General features: G+C 39.3%; 1 protein-coding gene across 5 annotated transcripts in view; it reads left to right on the forward strand.

Moving 5' to 3' along the window:
• ZFYVE16 (zinc finger FYVE-type containing 16) overlaps positions 1-22,805 on the forward strand; it is a 43,153-nt gene extending 20,348 nt beyond the window's left edge. For 3 of the 5 annotated variants that reach the window (XM_084833556.1, XM_084833558.1, XM_084833557.1), the window contains exons 6-18: positions 887-1,008; positions 2,228-2,660; positions 5,111-5,227; positions 6,320-6,475; positions 7,646-7,870; positions 9,672-9,754; positions 11,732-11,836; positions 13,174-13,324; positions 14,087-14,167; positions 14,604-14,766; positions 17,163-17,265; positions 19,102-19,263; positions 20,092-22,805. In XM_084833556.1, the coding sequence (XP_084689682.1) occupies positions 887-1,008; positions 2,228-2,660; positions 5,111-5,227; positions 6,320-6,475; positions 7,646-7,870; positions 9,672-9,754; positions 11,732-11,836; positions 13,174-13,324; positions 14,087-14,167; positions 14,604-14,766; positions 17,163-17,265; positions 19,102-19,263; positions 20,092-20,250 (2,060 nt within the window). In that variant the 3' untranslated portion in view covers positions 20,251-22,805. Of the gene's footprint in view, positions 1-886; positions 1,009-2,227; positions 2,661-5,110; positions 5,228-6,319; positions 6,476-7,645; positions 7,871-9,671; positions 9,755-10,565; positions 10,874-11,731; positions 11,837-13,173; positions 13,325-14,086; positions 14,168-14,603; positions 14,767-17,162; positions 17,266-19,101; positions 19,264-20,091 lie in introns of those variants that run through there. The other 2 variants (XR_014787640.1, XM_084833559.1) reach the window with 2 other exon arrangements.
• Positions 22,806-23,798: the final 993 nt, after the last annotated feature.

Below are 23,798 nucleotides of genomic sequence, written 5' to 3' on the forward strand. Positions count from 1 at the left end.
TTCATTACTCGCTTCTGTATTTAAACAGCCAAATGGTGATTATAAGCTGAAGAATGTATTAAGATAATCAAGCTAAATAAAAATTTTACTATAAAGGCCTTTCTGCACAATGACTTTGTAGCACAACAAACTTGAGGTAGTGTTCATTTATTATGTGGAATACAGACATAGTCTTTCAAGGAAGCACCTCTGTTTTGGTTAATATTTCTTTTCCTAAGCATTCCAACTGTGATGTTTAGGGCAGTAGGGCAAGGAATGGGATTTCTTTCTAACAGGATTGTTGAGATTAGGAGTGACATCTGTAATGTAGTTACATATATGTCATAATTAGCTATTGGGTAGTGCCTTGAATGACACAACTACTTCACCTTGCCCATGCCATGCTGTAACCTTAACAGCAGCACTCAGTCTATAGGAGAGAAATTTTGACTCGAGGCAACATGTCAAGAAGCCCCTTGGGGATAAATATCTTTAGGACAATGTCTCCAGACTTTAGGTGAAAAATGTGAAAAAGGAAGCTTCTCTAGATTAGCCATGAGACTAGTCACTTCTATCTCCTGTGCACTCCTCTTTATTTGCCAACCCATATAAAACTTTGTCTAGATAGTGTATAACTTTTGTACAGCAATAGTGTGATTTTACTAGCTGCAGAAATCCCATGTCATGGTGATATATTTGTATGAAGATATTAGAATGTTCATCATAATTCTTTGCTTCTAAGAGATTTTTCAGATCTCACGTAGATTCTAAATGTGCTGCTGTTGGGGGGAAAAACAGCCTGATTTTATGTAGTTATGTCTTTTGAAAATCTTAGCAATTTTTTGTAGGACAAATTAAGTAACAAAATACCTATTGGTGTTTTTTTTTTTTCTTCCTCCTCCTGTAGGGCTATGCCCTAAAGAACAGAGAAGAGTTTGGTTTGCAGATGGTATTTTGCCCAATGGGGAAGTTGCAGACACAACAAAATTGTCATCTGGAGCCAGAAGATCCCCACAGGAACCATATTCTGTAAGCCCTAATTTACTAGAAATTGTTACTATATGTTCTTGAAGATATAAATTAGTTGATACTGCACCATGCTACTTTGCTCCTTTTTAATAAGGCAAATCATTGCTTAGATTTTGTCTGAAGCCCTTGCTAGAACCTGAATTTACCCTACAGCCTGCTAGATCATAGGGAACTGGAACACTATACCAGGTCTTTTGGCAACTGTTAATTAGAAGATCAGCTCAGGGCACGAAGGTAGGCAAACTTCCATTACTTTCCCTGACCTTGGGATAAAAGACCAAAGGAGTCATTGCAGTGATGACTCTTCTTCATGCTTTCCATTCCCCAGTCTCTTGCCATGCCTCTTTAATCCTCAGTTTGTATTAAAATTTAGCATTGTGCAGGGTACATCTGATCTGCTTGGGTGTGCTTTTGCAACACTTACACAGATCACAGGATACAGGATTCCCCATGCAAATGGATGACACAAATACTCACGGTATGTCTCTATTGTTTTTCTATGTAGCCATTTTGCAAGGACTGGGCTATTAGTGTGGTGCATGATAACAGAAAGCAAAAGACATAATTCCTATTATCTTAACACATTATTCCATAGCTGCAAAAATTATCAATGGGTTGCTGCTGCTGTAGTTGGAAGCTCATTGTCTGACATGCCATACATCCTTTTTTTAATGTTCTAATTCATGCTATTTTGTTCTCTTGTATTATTAGTGCTTCAAAAATACAATCCAGAATTGAAACCTAATTGTATATATGTATTTCCTTTGTATCCTTCCTTTAGTCCAAGAATCTAAGGGTGGTTCCCCTTAAGGGTGGTTCCATTTTGTCTTTGCCACAGCCCTTTAAGATGGGTTAGTGAGCTTCATCGCTGAATGGGGTTTGAATCTAAGTTTTCCCAGTCGGTCCAAAACTCTACCCACTACATCACACAGTAGGTAGGTTGAAGGCGGGTTAAAACATTAGGTGAACTGTAGAGCCACTGCTAATCAGGATAGGTGGTAGGTACCCTTTTATTGCATTAGGAGAAAGATAGTTCATTCATCACCTTCTGTCTATGTAACCATGCAGAAAGCTGCCTGCCTGCTCTTGTTTTTTCTATTTTATTTTAAATAGTGTTACCCTGCCTCTCAAGCCAAAAGTATATTTGAAATGCTTATACAGATTTCACACTATTGAACACAAGTGAATATCATATCTAATTTAAGCACTTTTATCATAGGTTGAAAGTCCAACAAATGACACTGTCTGTGCAACAACTGATATAAAACCAAAAGATGAATCGCATGTTGCTGAACAAACAGAGATCTTTTGTTGTCCCCCATCTGTTCTTCCAGAAGGAGACACATTACCCAGTAAAGGTCAACCTGAGCTGTCATGTAATTCTGACTGTCTGCCCACTAAAGGACAACCTGAATTGCTGTCAAGTAATTCTGACTGTGTGATAACTGCTGTTGCTGAATTCCCCACTATTGTTGAACCATCAAGGCATCCTGTTCTTGTCTCAGCTAATGAAATTAGTGATGTACCTGTTAGTCCATTAGATTACAGGATGCTTTGTGGTATTGAAAACTGTATTAGCAAGGAAATAAGCCTTATTCCTGAGGATGATGGGTTGCCACCACTTCTGCTTGCAAGAGGAGAAAAAGACAAAGGTAAGCTTCTTCTACCAGGGTAGTTCTTGGGTATGTGTTTTTAAAAATAGCAATGTTTCTCATTGCTCCAAACGCTGAATTACATTGGTTTGCAGTTTAGAAGGGAATTGGGAATCATAAAAACATGATGCATTACATGTAAATGAAACTCAATTGAAATATGCTCACATCTACTGCTAGACAGTTTTCCTGATTTGAGTGCTGAGGACTTGATTTTTAGAAATTGAGTTTGAATTTAAAATTGCAGGTATGTCATGTCCATGTTTAATATCAATGACTAGATTCTTGTATATAGTTCTGCGTAATCTAGCATTGTGTGACAGGAATCCTGTGGCACATTCTCCAAGCCATTAAGCTATGTTGTTTCTAGTGCAAGCAAGTTGGATATCAACAGAAAACTATGCTATTTTAAAGTTTTCATTATCTTGAAGATTTTGAGGGTTAGCTCCTTTTGCCTTCCCAGTTTTCATTGCTAATATAAAAGCTTCGCAAACTTCTGAGGAGAGGGGAGAAAGCACTTACCATTATTGGAACAGTGGGGCCAGCAAGGATCCATATCCACAGTCCTGGTTTTGTGAAACCCAGGGTTGAGGAAGTGTGTAAAAATGGCTTTAATGGGTTCAATCCAGACTTTTAGTTGAACTTTAATCCCATTGGAATCAACTTAATCATGACTTAGTTCCCATTAAAAACAATAGGACTTAAGTTTAACTAACGGAGGGAGCAATCCTGTGACCGCTAGACAGCGGCTGGATGGCCATAGGATATCTAGTTTTCCGCGAACTGACCTCGGAGCCCACGCTCTGAGGTCGGTTCTCGGAGAACCAACCTCCCCTAACTTCCACGCTGCCTCGGAGGCGGTGCGGAACAGCCCTGTCCTCCGCACTCACAAGAGGAGTGGGGAGTGGCCGAAAAGGGGCGTTCCGGGAGACGTTCCGGGGTGGGGAGGGTGGAAATGCCTTTACGACGCATCCAGTGTGTCGCACAGCAGCCTCCTCCCCCGCTCAGCCCTCCCACGGCTAGCCAGCCGCAATCGGCTGTCTAGCTGAAAATGCAGGGCAGGAGAAGCATGGAGGGAACGATCCCCTCCGTGCTCTCCTGCCCTGCATTGGATAGGCAGTCGCCTCCATGTTTGGAGGCTTCCACCTATCTGCATAGGATTGAGCCCTTAGGGAGCAATCCTATGTGGATAGTCAGCTGTCTCTGAACTCGGAGGCAACCACCTATCCAATGCACACTGGGAGGAGCGTGGAGGGGAGCCTTTCGTCCATGCTCCAGCTACCGTTCATTCGCGGCTAGATGGCTGATTTTGGCTGTCTAGCTACGGGATATCGGAGCACAGGGTGGGGAGGCTGGATGACACATAGGAAGTGTTGTACCGGCACTTCTGCACTCCCTGCCTTGGGGAACACCCCCTTTTGCCCCGCTCCATGCTGCTCTTATGAGTGCAGAGTGCGTGGACAATCCACACTGCCCACGAGGTGGCAGGGAAGGGTGGGGTGGCGGTTCTCCAGGAACCGACCTCTGAGCATGGACTCTGAGGTTGGGTCCTGGAAACCGACCAGTCATATGGTTCTCTAGCCGCTGTCTAGCAGCCATAGGATTACGCTCTTAGTCTGGACTCATCCTAGTGTTGTGCTCTGTATACACTGCTTACTATAACACCTTGATTCATTCTTGAAGGATATGATCCTAAGCACCAGTTGCCTCACTATGTTTCTAGTTACCAGGAAAAATACTGTGCAGTTCTGTCAGGGTGGACACTGAGCCCATGGCGTAGTGGCTAGAGTGTTGGACTGGGAGCCCAGAGATCCGGGTTCTAGTCCCCACTCGGCCATGGAAGCTCACTGGGTGACTTTGGGCCAGTCACAGACTCTCAGCCCAACCTACCTCACACGGTTGTTGTTGTGAGGATAAAAGGGAGAGGGGGAGGATCATGTAAGCCGCCTTGGGTTCCTTGCAAGAGGAAAAAAGGCGGGGTATAAATGCAATAAATAAATAAATAAAATAAATGGAGTCCCAGAGTAGTTCTGGTTCTGAGGAAGAGCAGTCGCTCCTGGGACAGGAGCGCGCTCCTCTTTCCCAGGGCCAACAGCTGACGGAGATTCCTCCCACCAGAGGATCCAAGGGAAAAGGGGAGGGACTCTCCCTAGTCCTTAAGTTCAGGGGTCTGCCAGTAATTCCCTTTCAAACGGGGACCAACTGTTCCAACGTAGGGCGTAGGTACTGTGCTGCTCAGATCTAGTTGCAAACGGTATAGTTGTTAAATTGTAAAAGAAGAATAAAGCTTTGAAAGGAATCCCTTTGTCTGTGTCTCGACTTGGCTACTAGATTAGACTGAGAGGCCTCCAAGGAGCCCTTGACAAGTTCCAAATTACAACTGTATCCCTAATCACTTTAGGAAAATAATACTTTCTATTGAACTAATAATTTTAATTTTTTTTCTTTAGAATCCTTAGTGGAAGAACATCCTTCTCATAGGCAAGTTACCTTACTACTTGAAGAATCTAATCCATTAACATTCATACTAAATGCAAATCTACTTGTGAATGTCAAAATACTACTTTGTAAGTATAACCCCTTGCCTCAAAATCCTTTTAAAACCTATTTGCTCTGTGTATGGATGCTAATGTGATATGAATTATATTCAAGCTGTAGGTTAAATATTTAGTTCCAGAGCTTGTTATATCTACTTTTGAATAAACTTCATTCTCTTTTCCATTAGGGCATATTTTATTGTCCTGAAATGAATAACACTTGCACAGGGATCATCTTCTGTGTAATTCTAAAGTGACCTAGGCATTATTGGTAGGAAATATAAACATAGGTAAGGTGATATCTTGAATTAAACAGACATTTGTTGGTGTAGGATTATGCTACCTTTCAAACTCTTCATTAAGCAGAATGGAAAAATAAAGTTCTTGGCTGTACAGAAAGCTAAATGGTGTCAAATGCAAATATTTTAGTTATGACAATCACTGCAGTGCCTTCATTCTTAACGATGAGGACTGTGTGACTTGACAACATGCATATTTCTACCTCAACAAAAGATAATCACCTTCCTATTTTTTTAAAACTGTTACCAGTGTTGCAACAACCTCTACACTATAGGGTTTTTATTAGATTTTTATTAGACTATTAGTCTTGTAAAAGCATTGTTATAAATAGTGTGACTAAGGCTAACACAGAACAAAATCTGATGTCTTGCACCCCCAGATCTGGTGGTTCGCGGCGGTTAGGATGCTGTGGAGGGCTCCCTCTACAAGCAGAGAGAGGCTCCTCTGGCTGACAGTGCATCTGCTCGAGGCCCAAGTTATGCTTATGGAAAGCTCTGTGGGCATAAGGCTACCACCAGCAGTGTTCACATTGGCAGTAGCCAGCAAAAGGCCCTGAAACAGGGTGTTCTGGGTGGTGCGGTGGGGGTGCCTTTGGATCTGCTGAATCCAAAAGCCCTCTGTTCCCTGGTGAGGCCCAATGATTGGTCTCCCAACTTATTTACTCTCTTTAAAATCAATTAGGGAGGCAGAGGTGGGAGTGGGGGCGGGGGGACACAGTTACTGAGCTCCACTGGGAAAGAAAAGGTTAAAGTGCCTCCTTGCATTTTTAAACATTCTGCACTTAACAAGAAAAGTATCGGCCTACTTTTTTTGTCATTTAAGATTGTTCGGAAAGATGTTGGTACTTCTCAACCAATGGACTGCAGGGCTTGGGGCAGGCAGAAATTATTATACTGTTAGTTTGTTTGCCAAATGAAGATGATGTCCCTAAAGAAATCTTCAAACTATTTATCAACATATATAAGGATGCCATAAAAGGTATGAAGCTTTACTGGACTTTTAAAGCAGACTCTGTCAAACTTCATGAAATGGTGTTTAGAAGCGAATACTAATCTTACTAATTTATTATTATAACAAGAAAATGTATGTGAAGTGGCTTGGATACTCTTAAAGCAGGTGCTGTCTGCTGGGGGATATTGGGAGTTGTAGCCAACACAGCTGGAGGGCACCAGATCAATAAGGCTGATTTAAATGGTGCCTTAGGGCAGCCTCTCCCAACCTGGTGCCCTCCAGATTTTGGGACAACTCCCAGTATCCCCCAGCTTAAGGCTGATTTAAATCTACATTTTACTATTAATCCCACATGAACACCAAAGCCATTAAAAACCAAACACATCAATGGATATACCTGCTCAGCTTCCCTATTCCCTGAGCAGTTTCTTCTCTACCTGTTAACATTCACTTGTCAGTTACAATGTTTAATAATCTTAAAAGTTTGTCGTTGATGATGGGTCCAATTTCATGAAAGCAACAATTGCCTTTAGTTGATTTTAGATATAGAAGAAGCTGAATGACAGTCCAATCTAGTTCTCTTCACTGAACTTCTATACCCAAACACACACACAAAACCAGATTTGTAACCAAGTTTGTATTGCAGAATTGTCAGAACAGAAGGATATAGGGCAGTGATTTTCAAAGTTTGCATTTTGATAGAATCCTTTTCCAGATGGATTTGTCTGACATGGAACCCATGAATATGGCAGGGACTTCTGTGGCATTATGGCCCACACTGAGTTTACATGGGGTACTGACAAGCCTGATTAGCCTCATTGTCTTCCTGTGTGAACTATTCTACCCTTGAACTGACCAAACACTGCCCTGCAGTTGCTCTTTGTAGGGGAACCTCAGTAATAGTGGACAAGATGTGTTTCAGGGAATTATGTCCCCCCACTTACTACTGATTTCATTTTGGGGAATTTTCTGAAATACAGTTCAAAAGCAGTGGGTGCATGGGGCTGTAGTGGGGGGGGGCAGGAAAGACCCATTGCACGAGCAGAACTCCACTCATGCTTCTCCGGATAGTACACATGGACTTTCCAATAGCAAACTAAGTCCTTATTTTGCTTCAGATGCTCCAAGACAGTTATCTCCGTGACTGTATCAAGGGTTTGTTTGTTATGACTTTGACCAGATGTATTCTCTAACCAGGAAAATTCATAGGAAATCTGGAAAATATTACCTTCACTGAAGGCTTTCTTGGAAGCAAGGAACATGGTGGATTCCTGTTTGTTACACCAACTTTTCAAAAACTGGATGACGTTGTATTACCCAAACAGCCTTTTTTATGTGGCATTCTTATTCAGAAACAAGAGGTACCTTGGGCAAAGGTTTTTCCAATTCGTTTGATGTTGAGATTGGGAGCAGAATATGGGGGTGAGTTTTAATCTCTACTATTTCAAATACTCGATCTATGCGTTAATCTGAAAGGTAATGGATTGTATATTGACCTGTCTCCTCAGTCTGCTTGCAAATGTCAGTGCCATTTATTGATCTTGCTATGGAGTCCATTAGTAGTATATTGCATGGTCCTATGAACATCTCTTTTCACAGTTTTGCACTGTTGATAAGAAACAATGAATGTATCCATCCAAGGGCCTTTTCCAGCAGTATATACAGAAATACCAATTTACATATAATGGAAGGAATTGGATCAGAGCTGATTGGCAATATTTGCAGTTTCAATATCTTGTTAATTTGCTTGGCTCTGAGTCTTGTCCTGTATCCATTTCTCACTAGATGAATGTAGCAAGGTTGGTGAGACGCAATTGTATTGCGTATTGGGAATTGGGAATTCTGTATTGGGAAGTCTTGTCTCATCAACCTTCTTTCAAAGTTCTTTGATGATGTCAAAAGGAATTTAGGTAGGGGTAAACATAAATAGACATACTTGGCTTTTCAGTAAATGTTTGACAAAGCTTCTCAACGCGTGTTCCTTTAGGAGGAAATGTCCTATGACTTCTAGATTCGTAATTAGTGTTTTTTTAATTGAAGAGAAAGGGTAGGAAGCAGATACTGCAGGACCCCAGGATCTATGTTGGGGTATCTCCTATTTATAAATTCATAAATTCCATATAAATTCTGGAATTGAGGGTGAGTAGTGAAGTAGCTGAAGTTTAAAGATGATGCCAAACTATCTGGGAAGCTGGTATCGCAAGCAGATGCTTATAGGGCTTCTCAGAGGATTGCTCCAAACTAGGTGAATGGGTATCAAAATGGTAATAGATATTCAGAATAAGTGCAAAACATTGGGACAAAAAACATCTTCTGCACCAACCCCTAAACTAATCATTAAGTACTGAAGAAAGAGGTCTTGAGTTTGTAGCAGAAGAATCACTGGAAGTGCTAGCTTGTTTTGTGGCAGTAAGGCACATATAAGGTTAGGAATTATTAGACAGAGGACTGAAATTAAATGTTGCCACACTGTTTATATAGATATGTTAGCTGTATTTGAAATACTTTGTTCAGTTCAGGTTCGCCATATCCAAAAGCTCTATTGTAAGGCTGGAGATCAGAACTAGGTGCCTAAAATAATCAAGGTATTAGAGCATCTATCTTGCAAGGAAGGAGTAAAATAATTGGAGGTTTTTAGTTTTTAAAAGAGGAGGTGGGGAGGCAAACAAAATAGAAGTTTATAAAATTATGGCTCTCTCTCCCCTTTTCCTCCCTCTTCAGAAATACTGGAAAGTTGTGTCATCCAGTGAAAATAATTGTCACTAAGTTCAGGAAAGAAAAAAGAAAGTTTTTCAGTTCATACTTGACTTGTAGAATTTGCTGCCAGAAGATGTGGTTATGACCACTAGTTTTGATGACTTCTTAAAATTCAGGAAGGATAGCTTTATCAGTGGTTATTAGCAGCCATAGACTATTCACTGGGGTCCAAATATAGTGATTAGATTCTAAATACGCACCCAAGGGATTGGGTATGTCCAGTGGCATTTTTTGCTATTATCCTTTGGACAGCAAACCTCCATGTTAGGTTATCAAGGGGTTTGCTATATGGCACTGGGGGCTGTGGTTTGAAAAACAAACCAAAGGCCCCACTGAGTTTGTGGAACTAGTCTTGCAAGTGCTTTATATTTTGCTTTGCATGTAAAAACCAAGTCCAAATGTCAACCTCTGAAGAGATTATGTTACTTAGAAATTAGTCAGTTTTGTTTGTTTTTCTTTTTGCTAGTGTACCCAACTCCTTTAACAAGTATCAGACATAGAAAGCCTCTGTTTGGAGATATAGGACACACAGTCATGGACTTACTTGTTGTGAGTACACGCTTTTGCTTATATTTCTTTCTTGCCCTGTTGCTGATACTAAAATTGCAACATCAAGAAGAAATCAAGATCTTTGTTTTAAACACTTTAATAACACTATTTGTGAGAGATAATTATAGGAACCTATAAGATGAGTGAAACAAAATTGAAGGTGGGTTTGAGAATAATGTTTGAATTGTTTGAAAAATATCACGGTTTGATATGTATGTAATTTTGTGTATAAAGGCAAATATCTACCACATTAAGTGGACTTAATGTTACAAATTAAAGCTGCATAGGTGGTCTGTTATAAAACTGCCTAATTTCTTGTTTTAATACTCTTTCTCTACAAGTTTCAAATAATTAAACACTTGGTGTTAATTTTAATAGGGTGTAAAAACCCAGAAATACTACCTAAATACTTACAGAGCAATATCCCCTGTTAGTCCATATATAACCATGCTTCAGAGAGGATTTGGGTTATCACCTAGAACACTTTTCTCTGCTTGCTTACCACCCTTGTCAGCGCTTCCAGAAAATGGGATTTTATGTTTGGTTTTCTTTCTCCCCCATACTTCCAAATTTCCTTGGAAGTTCCATTCTGAGTAGTCCCTCTGTATATTGTATTTTTAATGTTTTTAATCTTTGTAAACTGCCCAGAGAGCTCCAGCTATTGGGCGGTATAGAAATGTAAATAACAACAACAACAACTTCATGTTTTCCCAAGATTACATGACATTTCAAGCTTGCCCAGTAATTTTGCAATAAATGTGCCTAATGAGAATGTTTCCTGCTAATCTTTTCAGCATCTTTCTGTCCACAGCCAAAGCAGTGCCAGGAGGTGCTTAGCCCTTCCCCCCGGCCACCACATCTCCACTACAGGCCCCACCCCATTGCTTATCTCCCAGTTGGAATTCTGGGCCCATGTTTCCTTCACAAGTGTATGTGTTGGGCCTCAACAGTGGCAAGATTTAAGCATGTTCCTTCCTTGCATATCATACCTGCTTGCAGTGGAGAAGTAGCAGCTGGGGTTTAGTAGTGTGAATTGTGGATGGAATGTGTTCCATCCTCTGAAAGGTGCGTAGACATTAATTAAATGTTGGAAGTGTGACTTAGGAAGGCAGTTGATACCTTTATTCACACTTGGGGAACGTGTGAATATTCATTATTCTATACCTTTTAACAAAATGTAATTTTATAAAAAGACATGCATTTGTGTAGCTACGCTAATATTTTATAGTGGAATGTTTCAAACACATTAGTAGGAAATAAAACCTTTTTAGTTAACAGTAATTGTAGACTACGACCTGGTTCACACAACACAACAAGTCAGAGTATGGGTTGAGTGTGGGTTGTCATTGAACTGTGGGTTGTGTTGTGTGAACCCAGCTGCGCTCACAAACCATGGTTTGTTAACCATGAACAATCCACATTTCACAACCCAACAACAAACCATGGGTTCTCTTCGTGGGTTGTTCATGGTTAAGAAACCATGGTTTGTTAGTGTGGCTGGGTTCCCACAACACAACAATCCACATTTCAACAACAACCCATACTTGACTTGTACTCTGGCTTGTCATATTGTGTGAACCCAGCCTATGAAAATCAGGGTTTCAAGGAATTAAAACACTTGACATTAAAGATTTAAAGTTCAGCTCCATTAAAGAAATTAAAAGATTTAGAATACATTTATTATAATTAGAACATAACTCCTTCTCTGACTTGGTTTACTCTGAATTTGTTCAATATACTTTGTAGCTGCTAGGTATTTATAATAACTGGTCTGCAGAAGGCAGTTGGTCAGTTTTTGAACAATTTGTGGGGCCTTCACTTACTTGGAGTAATGCCTGAATGTTTCTGTGAATAACATGATGCTGGACTTGGGAGGGGCGGAGATTGATTCCTTTCCATACTATGGACAGTAGTAATGAGATACCCATGCTGTTCAGAGTGAAGCATCTAGATTAATCAACTTTTACTGCATTACAGGATCTTCGGAACTATCAATATACATTGCGTACAATAGATTATTTATTTATTCATATGGAAATGGGTAGGAGCTGCATTAAAATACCTCTGAGGAGATATAATGAAGTAAGTATAATTTATAGTAAGGGCTGTTGCTAGATGTCTTAGGGCACGGATGAGCAAAAAGTAGATCTAGATGTTTTGGACTTCAACTCAGCCTTCCTGACCATTGGCCATGCTGGCATGGGATTCTGGGAGTTGAAGTCCAGAGCTCTGGAGATCAAGCATCTGGCCACCCCTGCGTAGGGGCTCAAGAGCGAGCTGCACCATCATGCACTTCCTTCCTGCAGCCCTTCACTTTTACGCAAATTCCCCTGCCCCTCCTACTTGTAACCGTGGTTTATTATGTCTGCCCTGCCGTCAGGAATGTCAGAAGAGCCATGCTGGATCAGACCAAGGGTCCATCTAGTCCACCATTCTGTTCACATAGTGGCCAACCAGCTGCCCATGGGAAACCCAGTTAACATTGCCTAGGATTTGAATTGCTTACACAGTTGTTAAGATGACGCTGCATTTGGTTGGTGTTGGTATATTGCTGCAGACATACTAAAATATCTGTGGAAACTATGCTAGAAACCTTTCTTCCTTTAGCTGTTCATAGCTCTGCCTGCTTGCATTATTGAATTTCTCTTGATATGCAGAAAGATAACTGCAGAATATAGTGTGTGTGGACTATACAGTACCAGTCTGCTGCTAGGGTGTTTGGATTTAACCTAGAAAAACCCAGTTTCAAATCTTCAGTCAGCTGTGGAGCTCACTGAGTGACTTTGGGGCAGTAATTCTCTGTAAATACTTCACAGGGTTGTTGTGGGATAAAATTGGGCACAGGAGAACCATGTATTTCTGTCATGAGATCCTTAGGACAGGATAAAAAATGTACATGTGTGCTCTGTCTTGCAAAGTTATAAAACATCTTGATGTGAGAATATAAATGTTATTTGATATTGGAAAACAGTGTAAAATGTATTGTACTCTAGGTCTTAAGCAATATTTCTCCAGATTTTATGAGACTAAACAATGTGTTCCTGTAGCCAAACCCATAGCAGGTGTGGGGGAAGGAGCCTGTAGTGTAAGACAATGACTTACATTGTATAAGGTAGAAGTAGTAGCACTGACCTTCTGAAAGAGTTGAGGGGTGCTAAAACGGAGCAGAGGTTGAATTTGAGAGAGATGCAAGGAGGTCAGAGTGGTTACATACAGGTGGATAACATTTTATCAGTCTCACTTCCAGCTTGATCCTATGCATGTTAACTCGGACGTAAGTTCCATTGTATTCAGTGGGAATTACTTCCATTTAAGTGTGCACAGAATTGCAGCCTTAGACACCCAATTTAGAGCTTGGCGTCAATAAATAAAGCAAGGATTCTATGCAAAAACAATTAATGGCATTTTTGTAACTGCAGGTGATGAAAGTAATGAATAATTCTAATGAACATGTCATTAGCATTGGAGCAAGTTTTAGTTCTGAGGCAGATTCTCACTTAGTTTGTGTACAGAATGATGATGGAGTCTATCAGACACAAGCGAACAGTGCTACTGGACACCCTAGGAAAAGTAAGTGGATTGAATACAGGGTTGAATTCAATGGAGCATGTTCCACATTTTTGAGTCTGGGATCTGGGATTCTTTTTTTGACAGTAGAGAATAAATATTAATATCCATCACCTTAAGAAATGCCCTTCCTTGTTCCGCACTAGAAAGTGTGTAGATTCTCATGAAAGAAGTTGTCAGTAAGCAGCACCTTCCTACTTTTGATCTCTCGCTATTGTGGAGGTTCAACATTATAATAATATAGACAAAAAACGTAAAACTGTTATTAACCCTCTACTTAAATGCTGACCATATGAAACTGCCTTATACTAAGTCAGACCATTGGCTCATCACAGGCTGGTATTCCCTTTTCTGACTGGCAACAGTTCTCCAGGGTCTTTGACAGAGAGAGAGAACAGGTCTAAATGACAGTAATAAAGATTTGACAGAGAGAGGGGTTTCCCAGCCCTGCTTCTTGTGATCTTTTTCCTTTTTTGCAGTGGAGATACTAGGAATCGAACCTGGGATCTTCTGCATGCAAAGCATGTGCCCTCTACTCAGCTATGGCCGCTTTCAGGAATGTTAAGCTTGGTGTCGCTTGCTAATTATTGCACATTTAGCAGGCATTACATACCCTTACGGTGCATGTTCCGAGCTTAATATTCTTTTCTAGAACTATAGGAGTTGTGAGCACATCTAGTATAGCATACAATATACATACAAGCTCAAACTATGTTAATCCAATATTTTTAGTATCGGCAATTGAAGTATATGATATCTGTTCAGTTACAGGTGCAAGCTTTGTTGTGTTCAATGGAGCCCTAAAAACATCTTCCGGATTCCTTGCTAAATCCAGTATTGTTGAAGGTATGGATCATCATGCTTTCAAGTTCCAAATAATTCCTTCAAATGCTGCTAATATTGAAGGGCCTGCTTGCCTTAGGATGATAGATATTTACTCATAGACAGTACTATGCACTTTTCTAAGTGCAAGTTGCTCACCCCTAGTATAAGATATGGTATAAGTGTGCTCTCAGCCTGTCCTGCTCATGATAGCCTAATTTTAGCTGTTCTGCTGGTGTATCTTCACTGGTGGCATGTTCAGTCAATGTATCTGAGGTGCCACTAGAGTATCTGTCATGGCAGTGATATATTGGATGTTCTGCCAGTGTAGCAGAACTTCCACCAAACTTATAGCCCATCAGCTGGCAGATTTTGAATGTAGGGGTGCACCTCTACTATTGTAGTAAAATATCCATAATTTGGTTTTCATGTTAAGTAAGATAACTGTTTTTCTTCATAGATGGAATAATGGTACAAATAACTCAGGAGACTATGGATGGCTTACGTCAAGCTTTAAGAGAAAAAAAGGACTTCAGAATTACATGTGGCAAAGTAGATTCAGGAGATCTGAGAGAATATGTAGATATTTGTTGGGTAGATAATGAAGAAAAAACAAATGTGAGGTATGATTTTTACTAAAGTGTAAGTGCATGTTGATAAGGTTTTTCTGCAAAAGTTGTCAGTTTTCCCCCCCTAAAAGGTATATTTATAGAATTTTTGGAGACTTTTCTCTTTTGAGCCTGTGCGTTTGTAATTAATCTGAACATGTGTAGATTAGTCCACTACTCCGAGGGCTGTGCTATGGACATTTTTAAAGCTGTTCTGAGTTTAGTTGATTCTGCCCACCTTAAGATTATTTTTGCTGCTTACTCTGGTCCTTTTACATACAAATAAACATGTATAAGTAGGTACAGGAGAAATCTGGAGAATGGTTTTAAATTACACAATAAGACTGTGAATGTTCGACAAAATCATTGAATAGCAAATCTGAGTGCTAACACTACTGCTGTAACAGTTCTAGATTATGTATACATAACTGTCGGTAAGCTCAGTTTGAACAAGGTACATTAGGTATTTAAAGTTTTTCACTTGCAGTATTCTGAAGATTCAGGATCAGTCATAAAGAGTGACTTGGATTTAAAGTCTTGTGAACACAATACTACTTATGCAGTGGGGCTCTTCCACTCCCTGTACTCTCTGGGGTTCAGGGAACCCTTCAGAATGGTGTGGAATGTGGCATGGTAGGGTGCAGCAGGATGGTGGAGTCAATTGATGGAGGCACCTGTGAATGAAAGCACCTTTTACTCATGGAAGAGCATCTTTGGGTCCAATTTTTAAAGAAGTAAATATAGAAAGAAATCAGCTAAGTTATGAGAATGCTACTTCTTACTTGGGGACAGTGAGCTCTTCATTCACAAATTCTATTATGAGGGTTCCCTCGGGCTGTTTACGGAAGTTCTAGTAATAGTTCAAAAAGAACCTGAAAGAGTTTTAGATCTGTTGTTCTCAAAAGTATCCCTCTGTACTTAGTGGCAAACTATTTTTTAAAACTGAGGGGCTTTCAAAAGTAGCTTGTGATAATGACATTCAGCTCTTCAAAGAAAAATGTCTAAAATTCCACTGGGTTAGTGCAAGACTCTTTTAGGAGTCTAAACAGTTCTTTGGATCCTGAATTTTCAGCTTATCACCCCACTGGATCTCAAAAATTAAGGGTAGGTAACAATGCATAGAATTCTATATAATATGACATACCAGCTTAATCTCTGTTACAAAAAGCTGGTCCACTTAAGCATTTTTGACAATTGCCACATTTGCATGTAATGGGAAGCCAAAAATCCTGGATTAATAAACCAAGATATGCATGAGAAGCATATGAGTGCATGCAGCCCATTCACTCCTGCTTCATTCCTCCCTTTGAGTGAGCAGGAAAACAAGTCAGGACTCAGCACTTAAACATAGCTTCCTGTTACATGTGAACTGGGAATTATGGTTAAATGTTTCAAACAAGTTAAGATTTGTAAGCAAACTTCAGACTTTGGTTTAAAGCTGGCTTTGTTGCAATCTAGGCTTGTTTGGAAACACTTAACCATAGTTCCCTATTCACATGTAACCAGGGTTGATTTGATTTAAATCACTTCTCTAAAGGACTCAATGATTTAAATCATAGTTTAGATCACTAGTAAGGAAGATTCTATTTAATCATTTTTAGTAGAAGTACATTATTGTTCATATAACCTTAATACATATTCAGAGATACAGGTTTTGTTAGAAGGTAGGTATGCAGTGGAGGATACATGCAGCAGAAGTTTCCTCAGGAGTCAGGACTGCATGAATATATTCTGTTCACTTTTGGCTCCACTTTCTATTCCCATCCCCTATCCCTTGCATTTATATCCTGACTCCTCCTCCTTGTTCAGATCTACTCCACCTCTCCAAATTCTCTATTCATTGACCTTCTTTATCTTTGCACTTAAAGAGAGGTAAGGCCTTGAGAAACAGAGAGAGACAGTGACAGACAGAGAGCATGCACTTCTGTACACCACCTGCAGTGCAAAATAAGACTGATCAGGTTATCTCCCATCTCCAGAAACTACTGTTATTCATATAATATAATTACAAGTTGTATAATTAATATTCATTATATTATTGACCTAGGCTCTTCACTAATTGTTTTAAGAAAATTTCAAAAGCTGATTTAAATTTTTAAAAATCGATTTACGTTAAAAAAAATCCAATGTTTTAATTTTTAAAAAATAATTGATTTTTATCAACCTGGCCTGTAACATGAAGATGTGTTTAAATGTTGGATGTGTTTAAATGTTGAATCCTGGCTGTTCTGCCCCTTGTGCAAAGGGAGGAGTAAGTGGCTGCATGTGGGTCCACACTACTCGTTCATATCCTGGCTTATTAAGCCGGAATTACAAACTAAATGTGGTATGTGAACTAAGTGACTGTGTAAGGGAGGAGACCAGAAAAGCCTGACTAGTGCAATTAATATACCATTAACCTTGGTTCATAGAGTTACAAGCCCAATAGATGGGAAATCTATGGAAGGAGTTCAGAGTGAAAAAATAGCTCAAGAATATTTTGAAATGGATGGAAAACGTCTAAAGTGTACGGAAGTAAGTACATGTTGCTGTTTTAAAAATAGCGAATATTCACAAAATTAAATGATGCTACTTAAAACATTGAAAAGCCATCTGAATGTGAAGCAGAGACAAGATTACTGAATTCAACATGCAGCATGCTCTCATCTGCAGCCCTCACTTTCCCATCATTGTCTCAAATCATGATATTTCTTTCCTTTCTAAAACTTTAAATGTAGTTATTAAATATTTTCTTGTTTTTGTCAGTTAAATTGCAGATCGTTTTCTTTATGGTAGCCCATTAGCCTACTAAAATATGAATGTTAGGTTTTTATTTGCAGTTGCTTAGGAAAGCACCCAACATACTTGAACATGAGACCTAAGAAGTTGAAACATCATTCAGTCAACTTTTGACTGATGAAAGGCAGCATATTGATTCCCACCACCACTAATGTAGTGACTTTGGGATAGTTGTTGCACATTAAAGAGTTTCTGAGTTTCAAAGGATTTATAATGCTAATGGAATAAAGGACTATATAATTTGAAGGCCAAATGTACTATGTCCTAATTTTTCACATTTGCTTGTTCACATTGTTATACAAGGATAAATCATCCTTCCAACACCTTTCATTATATTCTAGGCAGCTTTCTCTATTTACTGTCTGGAAAAGATACACTTTTTTATTTGTGTATTCTAAATTGCAAGCACTCAAGTGGTGAGTAGAACTAGTTTCAGGGATATTAAATAAAACTGGACCTTGGACTAGAACACATATTTCCTCATTCTTTAAGTATGAGGCCTACACACTGAATTCCTTTAGACCGACTATATTCCCCACACTTTATTTATTATGTATTATATTTTTAACCTGCCCAATAACCAATGTTCTCTGGGCGGATTACAGTCAATCACACTTCACCTCCACTCCTCCCCAATACTTCCTGACAATGGCAGCATCTAGTTTATATTGGCTTTGCATACTGCACTATTAAATAACCTGTGTTAATACCAAAGGGGCCATGTTGGCTATAAGAAAAATGCCAAAATCCATATTAAGGCAATACCGTTTTTAGGCCGCCTCAAAGATTGGAAAAGCTTGCACACTATTTTGCAATGTTTGGGTTGTCCTAATAAAGATACTGCCTGCATCAATGTACGTGAGGACAGGCCTGTTGGGAAAGGTCATTGCCTGTACATGCATATCTAGGACAACTTTATTTCAGAATGTTAAGCTGCATTTTAAAGATTTTTTTCTTCTCTAATGGTTGTGTATTTTTATTGCACTTGTAGCTATGGTTAAATATTTCTTGTCCCTTGGCAACCTTTATTGCTGGTTCACATGTAACAACAACCCACTTCTGCTTTTACTGCACAACCCACAATCGGCTCCTTCGTGGGTTGTGGAGCATGATGTCCGAACCCAGACCGATGGGTTGTTCAGGGGTTAAACAATACAGTAGTTAATCCATGGTTTGTTGTTGGGTTAACTGCTGGATTGTTTAGCCCCTGAACAACCCACTGGTCCAGGTTCAGACATCCCGCTCAACAACCTATGAAAGAGCCAATCATGGGTTGTGGGGTAAAAGTGAAAGAGGCAGGTGTGCTTCTGGAAGCATGCCCATTTGTGCTTGACAACCAAAGTGAAAGAGGCAGGTGTGTTTCTGGAAACGTGCCTGCTCGTGCATGACAACCCATTGGTTTTTAAACCAGTGGGTTGCCATTACATGTAAACAGGCTCCTAGTGAATACCACTGATTCAACAAATCTACAATGGCCATTGCTTTAGAGATGTTCTGCTGCAGTAGTTGTCTTGTTAATTTGAGGGGATTAACAAATCTACCATTGCTAACTGTTCTTTAATTACATTTCAGGTGTTCTATCTCTTAAAGGCCAATGAGCTATACAGTCACGCTCATCAGTTTGCTAAAGAAATTGCATTGGCTTCTTGTACTGCTCTCCGTCAGCATCTCAAAACACTGAAAAATAATGGAATGAACAAGATAGGCCTTAGGGTCTCCATGGATACTGACATGGTAACTTTTAAAATGATGCAGCTATGTATCCGTATAAGTGATGATAATATATAGCCATTTGGGGACTTTAAATCATGTTTCACTTTTTATGTAACCTGTTTTGAGCTTGAGAAAAGTCGTATAAAATGTCTTCACCTTAGTTCTCATATACAAAATGAGCTTAACTTGGAAGAGATAAAAGTCTTCAACTCTTTGCAAGTTAAAAGCTTTGTATCTTGTTTTGCTGCCCAGTGAGTCTTGTATACCACACCTCAATGTATTAGAGAGGTAAGAACTTCCATCAGTGAATGAAAAGACAGCCTGGCTCTGGCTACTTGCAGAAAACTTATAGGTACTGGGAGCTTACATCCCCCTTCTTCCCAGGTAGCAGTCCATCACTACTGTCAGGGGGTTGGACTCGATGGTCTTATAGGTCCCTTCCAACCCTGCTATTCTATGATTCATCCATCACAAATAGCCCATCCACTGGATGAACAGCACCTGCTATGGGATTTTGGGTCCACTCCTGGTAAGAACTTAATCAGTGCAGGGAGAGACAGCCTGCCCCATCCACTGGCTAGAGAGGTCTTGGAGCTGGGTGAGCTTGCTGCCGCACACCTGCCACACAAACTCAGTCACAGCTGCTCTTCCGTGGGTGACCATTTGCCAACAAGGGCTTTTTGTGGAACTTTGTAAAACAATATGAGAGTGGTCAATATCTTTTTTCTTTTTAAAATGCTAAACTATAATTGTAAACTGTCTAAAGCTTTAAGTATAGAATATAAATAGTGTTCTGCTGCATGTATGATTTGGTATAGCAAATTTAACACAACTTTCCCCCCAATTTAGGTGGAATACCAAGCGGGGTCTGGAGGCCAGCTTCTTCCGCAGCATTACCTAAATGATCTGGACAGTGCTTTGATTCCTGTAATTCATGGCGGGACATCAAATGCTTCAAATCTACCACTGGAAATGGAATTAATATTTTTCATTACAGAATCTCTGTAAATATACTCTGTTCACAGAGTAAATAGGATCTCTATTATGGTATAGTGGACTGAATCGCTAGCCCTGACCAATACCAAAGCAGTTACATTACACTATGGGCAAAATATTCAGGTTTATTTTTTTAAAAAACAATGATTTAGTAATTCATCTTTTATAGGATTTTGCCTTTATAAAAGTGTGTGTTCCTCCTTAACCTCAACATGAAAGCTCAGTTTAAACACATACAGTTCCCTAATGTTCTGAAACTTTACACTTAATACAGCCATGAAAAAAGGCAAGGAAGGATTAAAACTAGCACGTGTGTTTAAAATGCTGAGGTATATTCATCTTCCTTCTGCAAGTAAATATATGTAGTTTTCTTTGCAGTGAGATCTGAGTCTGATGAGTTATTAACTACTTTTTGGTTTTTAAAAAATGAGCATATTTAAGTAGAACAGAACAATTTCTAGCTGAATAGTTGAGGTTAAAATATAAACACTTGATTTATAGAGTACTTGCATACTTAAAATGTCTAAGAAGTTTGCACAAATATTAGCTGTACAAGAAAAACTGAGCATGTTTCTGCCAGGTGTGACAATTTTATAAGGCTCTGGTTTTTAATATTGGTATATTTGAAGTGAATAATGATGCTTCCAAAACTTGACAGCTCCCATCAAATTTTTTGAATGGCTGACTTTGTTACACATTTATAATGGAATTATTGAACATAAAAATTAATATTCTTTATATTAAATACCTGATCTTTTTTTTTTCTTCTGTGCTCAGATGTGCAGTTGTTTCTTGGATTTTCTAAGAACGAGTAAGAATCCAGATGACCCTTAAAGTAGTCATCCTGTAGCAGTAAATCAGGCATGAAGCCTGTCTGTGCTCCATTCTCTAATTTTTGAGACCTCTTGGTATCCCTGTTTATTTTCAGGGAGAACAATGTATTAAGTGTGAATTTTCATGAACAGTTAGGTGTAACATACTTGAGGCTCTTTATACAGTACTTATTTTTATAATGGGATATTTTCATTAAATAAGTGTTTATGTTTGGGGGTGATGATAGAAATTAGGGCCTGGGTAACCAAAATCAGTTTTGATAATGCCTGCATAATGTTCTTGTTCATTATGCATGGAAGCAACGTGTGTGTGTGTGTGTGTGTAGTTGTGTCTGTGTGTCTTTGAGTTATGATTAAAATATTACAATATTAGACTGCGAACTTACCGCATTCTAATTGTATTTAGATGCCTTTTAATATTCATCAGGGTATATTTACATTGCATCAGAAATATAGTTCATAACTGAAACGTTTGCCAACCTGTGTTGTAGTGTCCTAAATCCCTGTGCCACCATAAGAATCTGCTGGCCATTGGACTATTATAATTGAACCAATACACTCCTTTGTGTTAAGAATTATAATTTGTGGGTCAGCTAAAGATTACAGTTAACAGTCATCTTCCTATAGGTTTTGATAACAGTGAGCAGAGGAAGACAGATGCAGCTAAGAATGCCAAGTATTTTAGATATTGACCCATGATATGTAACTATGGCTTGTACAGCACAATATTGTGTAGAAGCAGTTATAAACCACGTTGTCATAATAACTTTATGTTCTCTTTGAAATTGACCCTTGCTTTATACTTTATAGATAACTAACAGCATCAGACTCTCATTTTAGGACATTATTATAAATATTATTACAGTATTTATAAACCTATGAAATGTTTAGAATCTCAATAAATGAAGCTGACAAGTGCTTAACAAATGAGGCAGCATTTTAAAGGGCTTGACAGATCACTTAGAAAAAATTCTGTTTCAGTGGCTTATTTTAGTTGAACTTCATCAGTTCCTAGTCCATTAAAAAAATTCCAAAATAACAAATACCATAAAGACTTCTGCATCTATTTTAAAAGTGAACACATTAAGCTAATTGATGATAGTGGTATATTCTGATAACTGAAATTGTGGGTGGACTTATTTCATAGTCTTGCAGAGCATGTTCTTAATATACAATTTGGTAAATGTAACTAACTATAAGAAATCTGATTTTCGGTGTTCTTGAAAGCACAGTTAATAACAGGCTGGGATCCCAAGAAATCTGCAACTAGTTCTGCATGCCTAAAAGGGTCTTAATACTTGTATTTCTCAAACAGACGTCTCTTGCTACATAGCAAGCTGCTTTTGAGGCAGATTGTGATATGGCATGTGGAGAAGTTGGGGAGTCAAATACCACTGGGAATACCCAAGTTCTCAGGTGTGTACAAAGTATCTCTTGGGATCTTGACCAAACCATATTTGTGTTCCAAATATTAAATTAATTGTCAGCTGAAAAGGAATTTAAGGTACCTTTGGTCTTCTTAGTCTGTAAGATTTATCTGTACAGTCTTTCCTGAGTAAAACACACATGATTTTTAAACGTTCATGTTGTAACTGTGCAGCACGATAAGTCCAACTGCTACATCTCTTTCTACTATAGTGTCCGTCCTCATACCAACAGGGGGGAAATAGCTTAACTAATAAGTAGCATTTGAACAAAAACGTTATGCCAATTCAATAAAAAATTTGTAATAAACAGATATACTTGGTGTTTTGTTTAGTGCTGTTATAATTTGCATGGGTTGGATGTAACAATGGAAAATTAGAATGCTATAACCTAGATTTCATGTATTTCTTCTTAACTTTCATATACTGCCTTATTTGCGAAAAAGCTATAAAGACAGTGTACAGCAATTTTGCACCAATAGTAGCTTCCTATTGGTGCGAATTGAATGCTCTTCAATAGTAACACCACATAGAGCACATTGTAATAATGTGGTATAACCAAGGCATGGATAACTGTTGCCAAGTCAAACAATATCAAGATGGGTCGCAGCTGGCGCACTAAGGATAACTGTGCAAACACACTCCTTCTACCGCCACCATGTTAAAATCCAGAGATAGCATAGGATCAAAGCGCATTCCCAAGCTATGAACCTGATCCTTCAGGAGGAGCATAACCCCTTCCAGGACAGGTTGAATACCAAACCCTGAGTCAGGCTTTCTACTGATATCGCCTCCATCTTGTTGGGCTTCAACCTCAGCTTGTTCACCCTCATCCAGCCCATTACAGAACCCAGGCAACGTTTAAGGTTTTTGACTGCTTCCTTGTTGTTAGGTGATAAAGAGCAATAGAGCTGAGTGTCATCAGCATATTGGTGGCACCTTACTCCCAAGCTCCAAAGGACTTCTGCCAGAGGTTTCATGTAAATGTTAAATAACACGGGGGATAAGATAGAGCCCCATGGGTCCCCATAGGCCAATGACTGCTGTAAGGTCAACAGTAGTTCCCTCAGCACCACCTGGACATGACCCAACATGACCTAAACTACTGCAAAACAGCATCCCCAAGGCCCTGCCCTGTGGTCCAGAAAGATATCATGGTCAATTGTATTGAAAGCCTGCAGAGAGATCTAGGAGAACAAACGGTCGCATTCCCCCGGCCTCCGGTGTAGGTCATCCACCATGGTGACCAAAGCAGTCTCACGCATATCCTGGCCAAAAGCCTGATTTGAAATGAGTTCAGATC

The sequence above is a fragment of the Heloderma suspectum genome, chromosome 2, assembly GCF_057233095.1.
Source record: "Heloderma suspectum isolate Gila_16-S chromosome 2, 16-S_ref, whole genome shotgun sequence".
NCBI classification, from domain to species: domain Eukaryota; kingdom Metazoa; phylum Chordata; class Lepidosauria; order Squamata; family Helodermatidae; genus Heloderma; species Heloderma suspectum.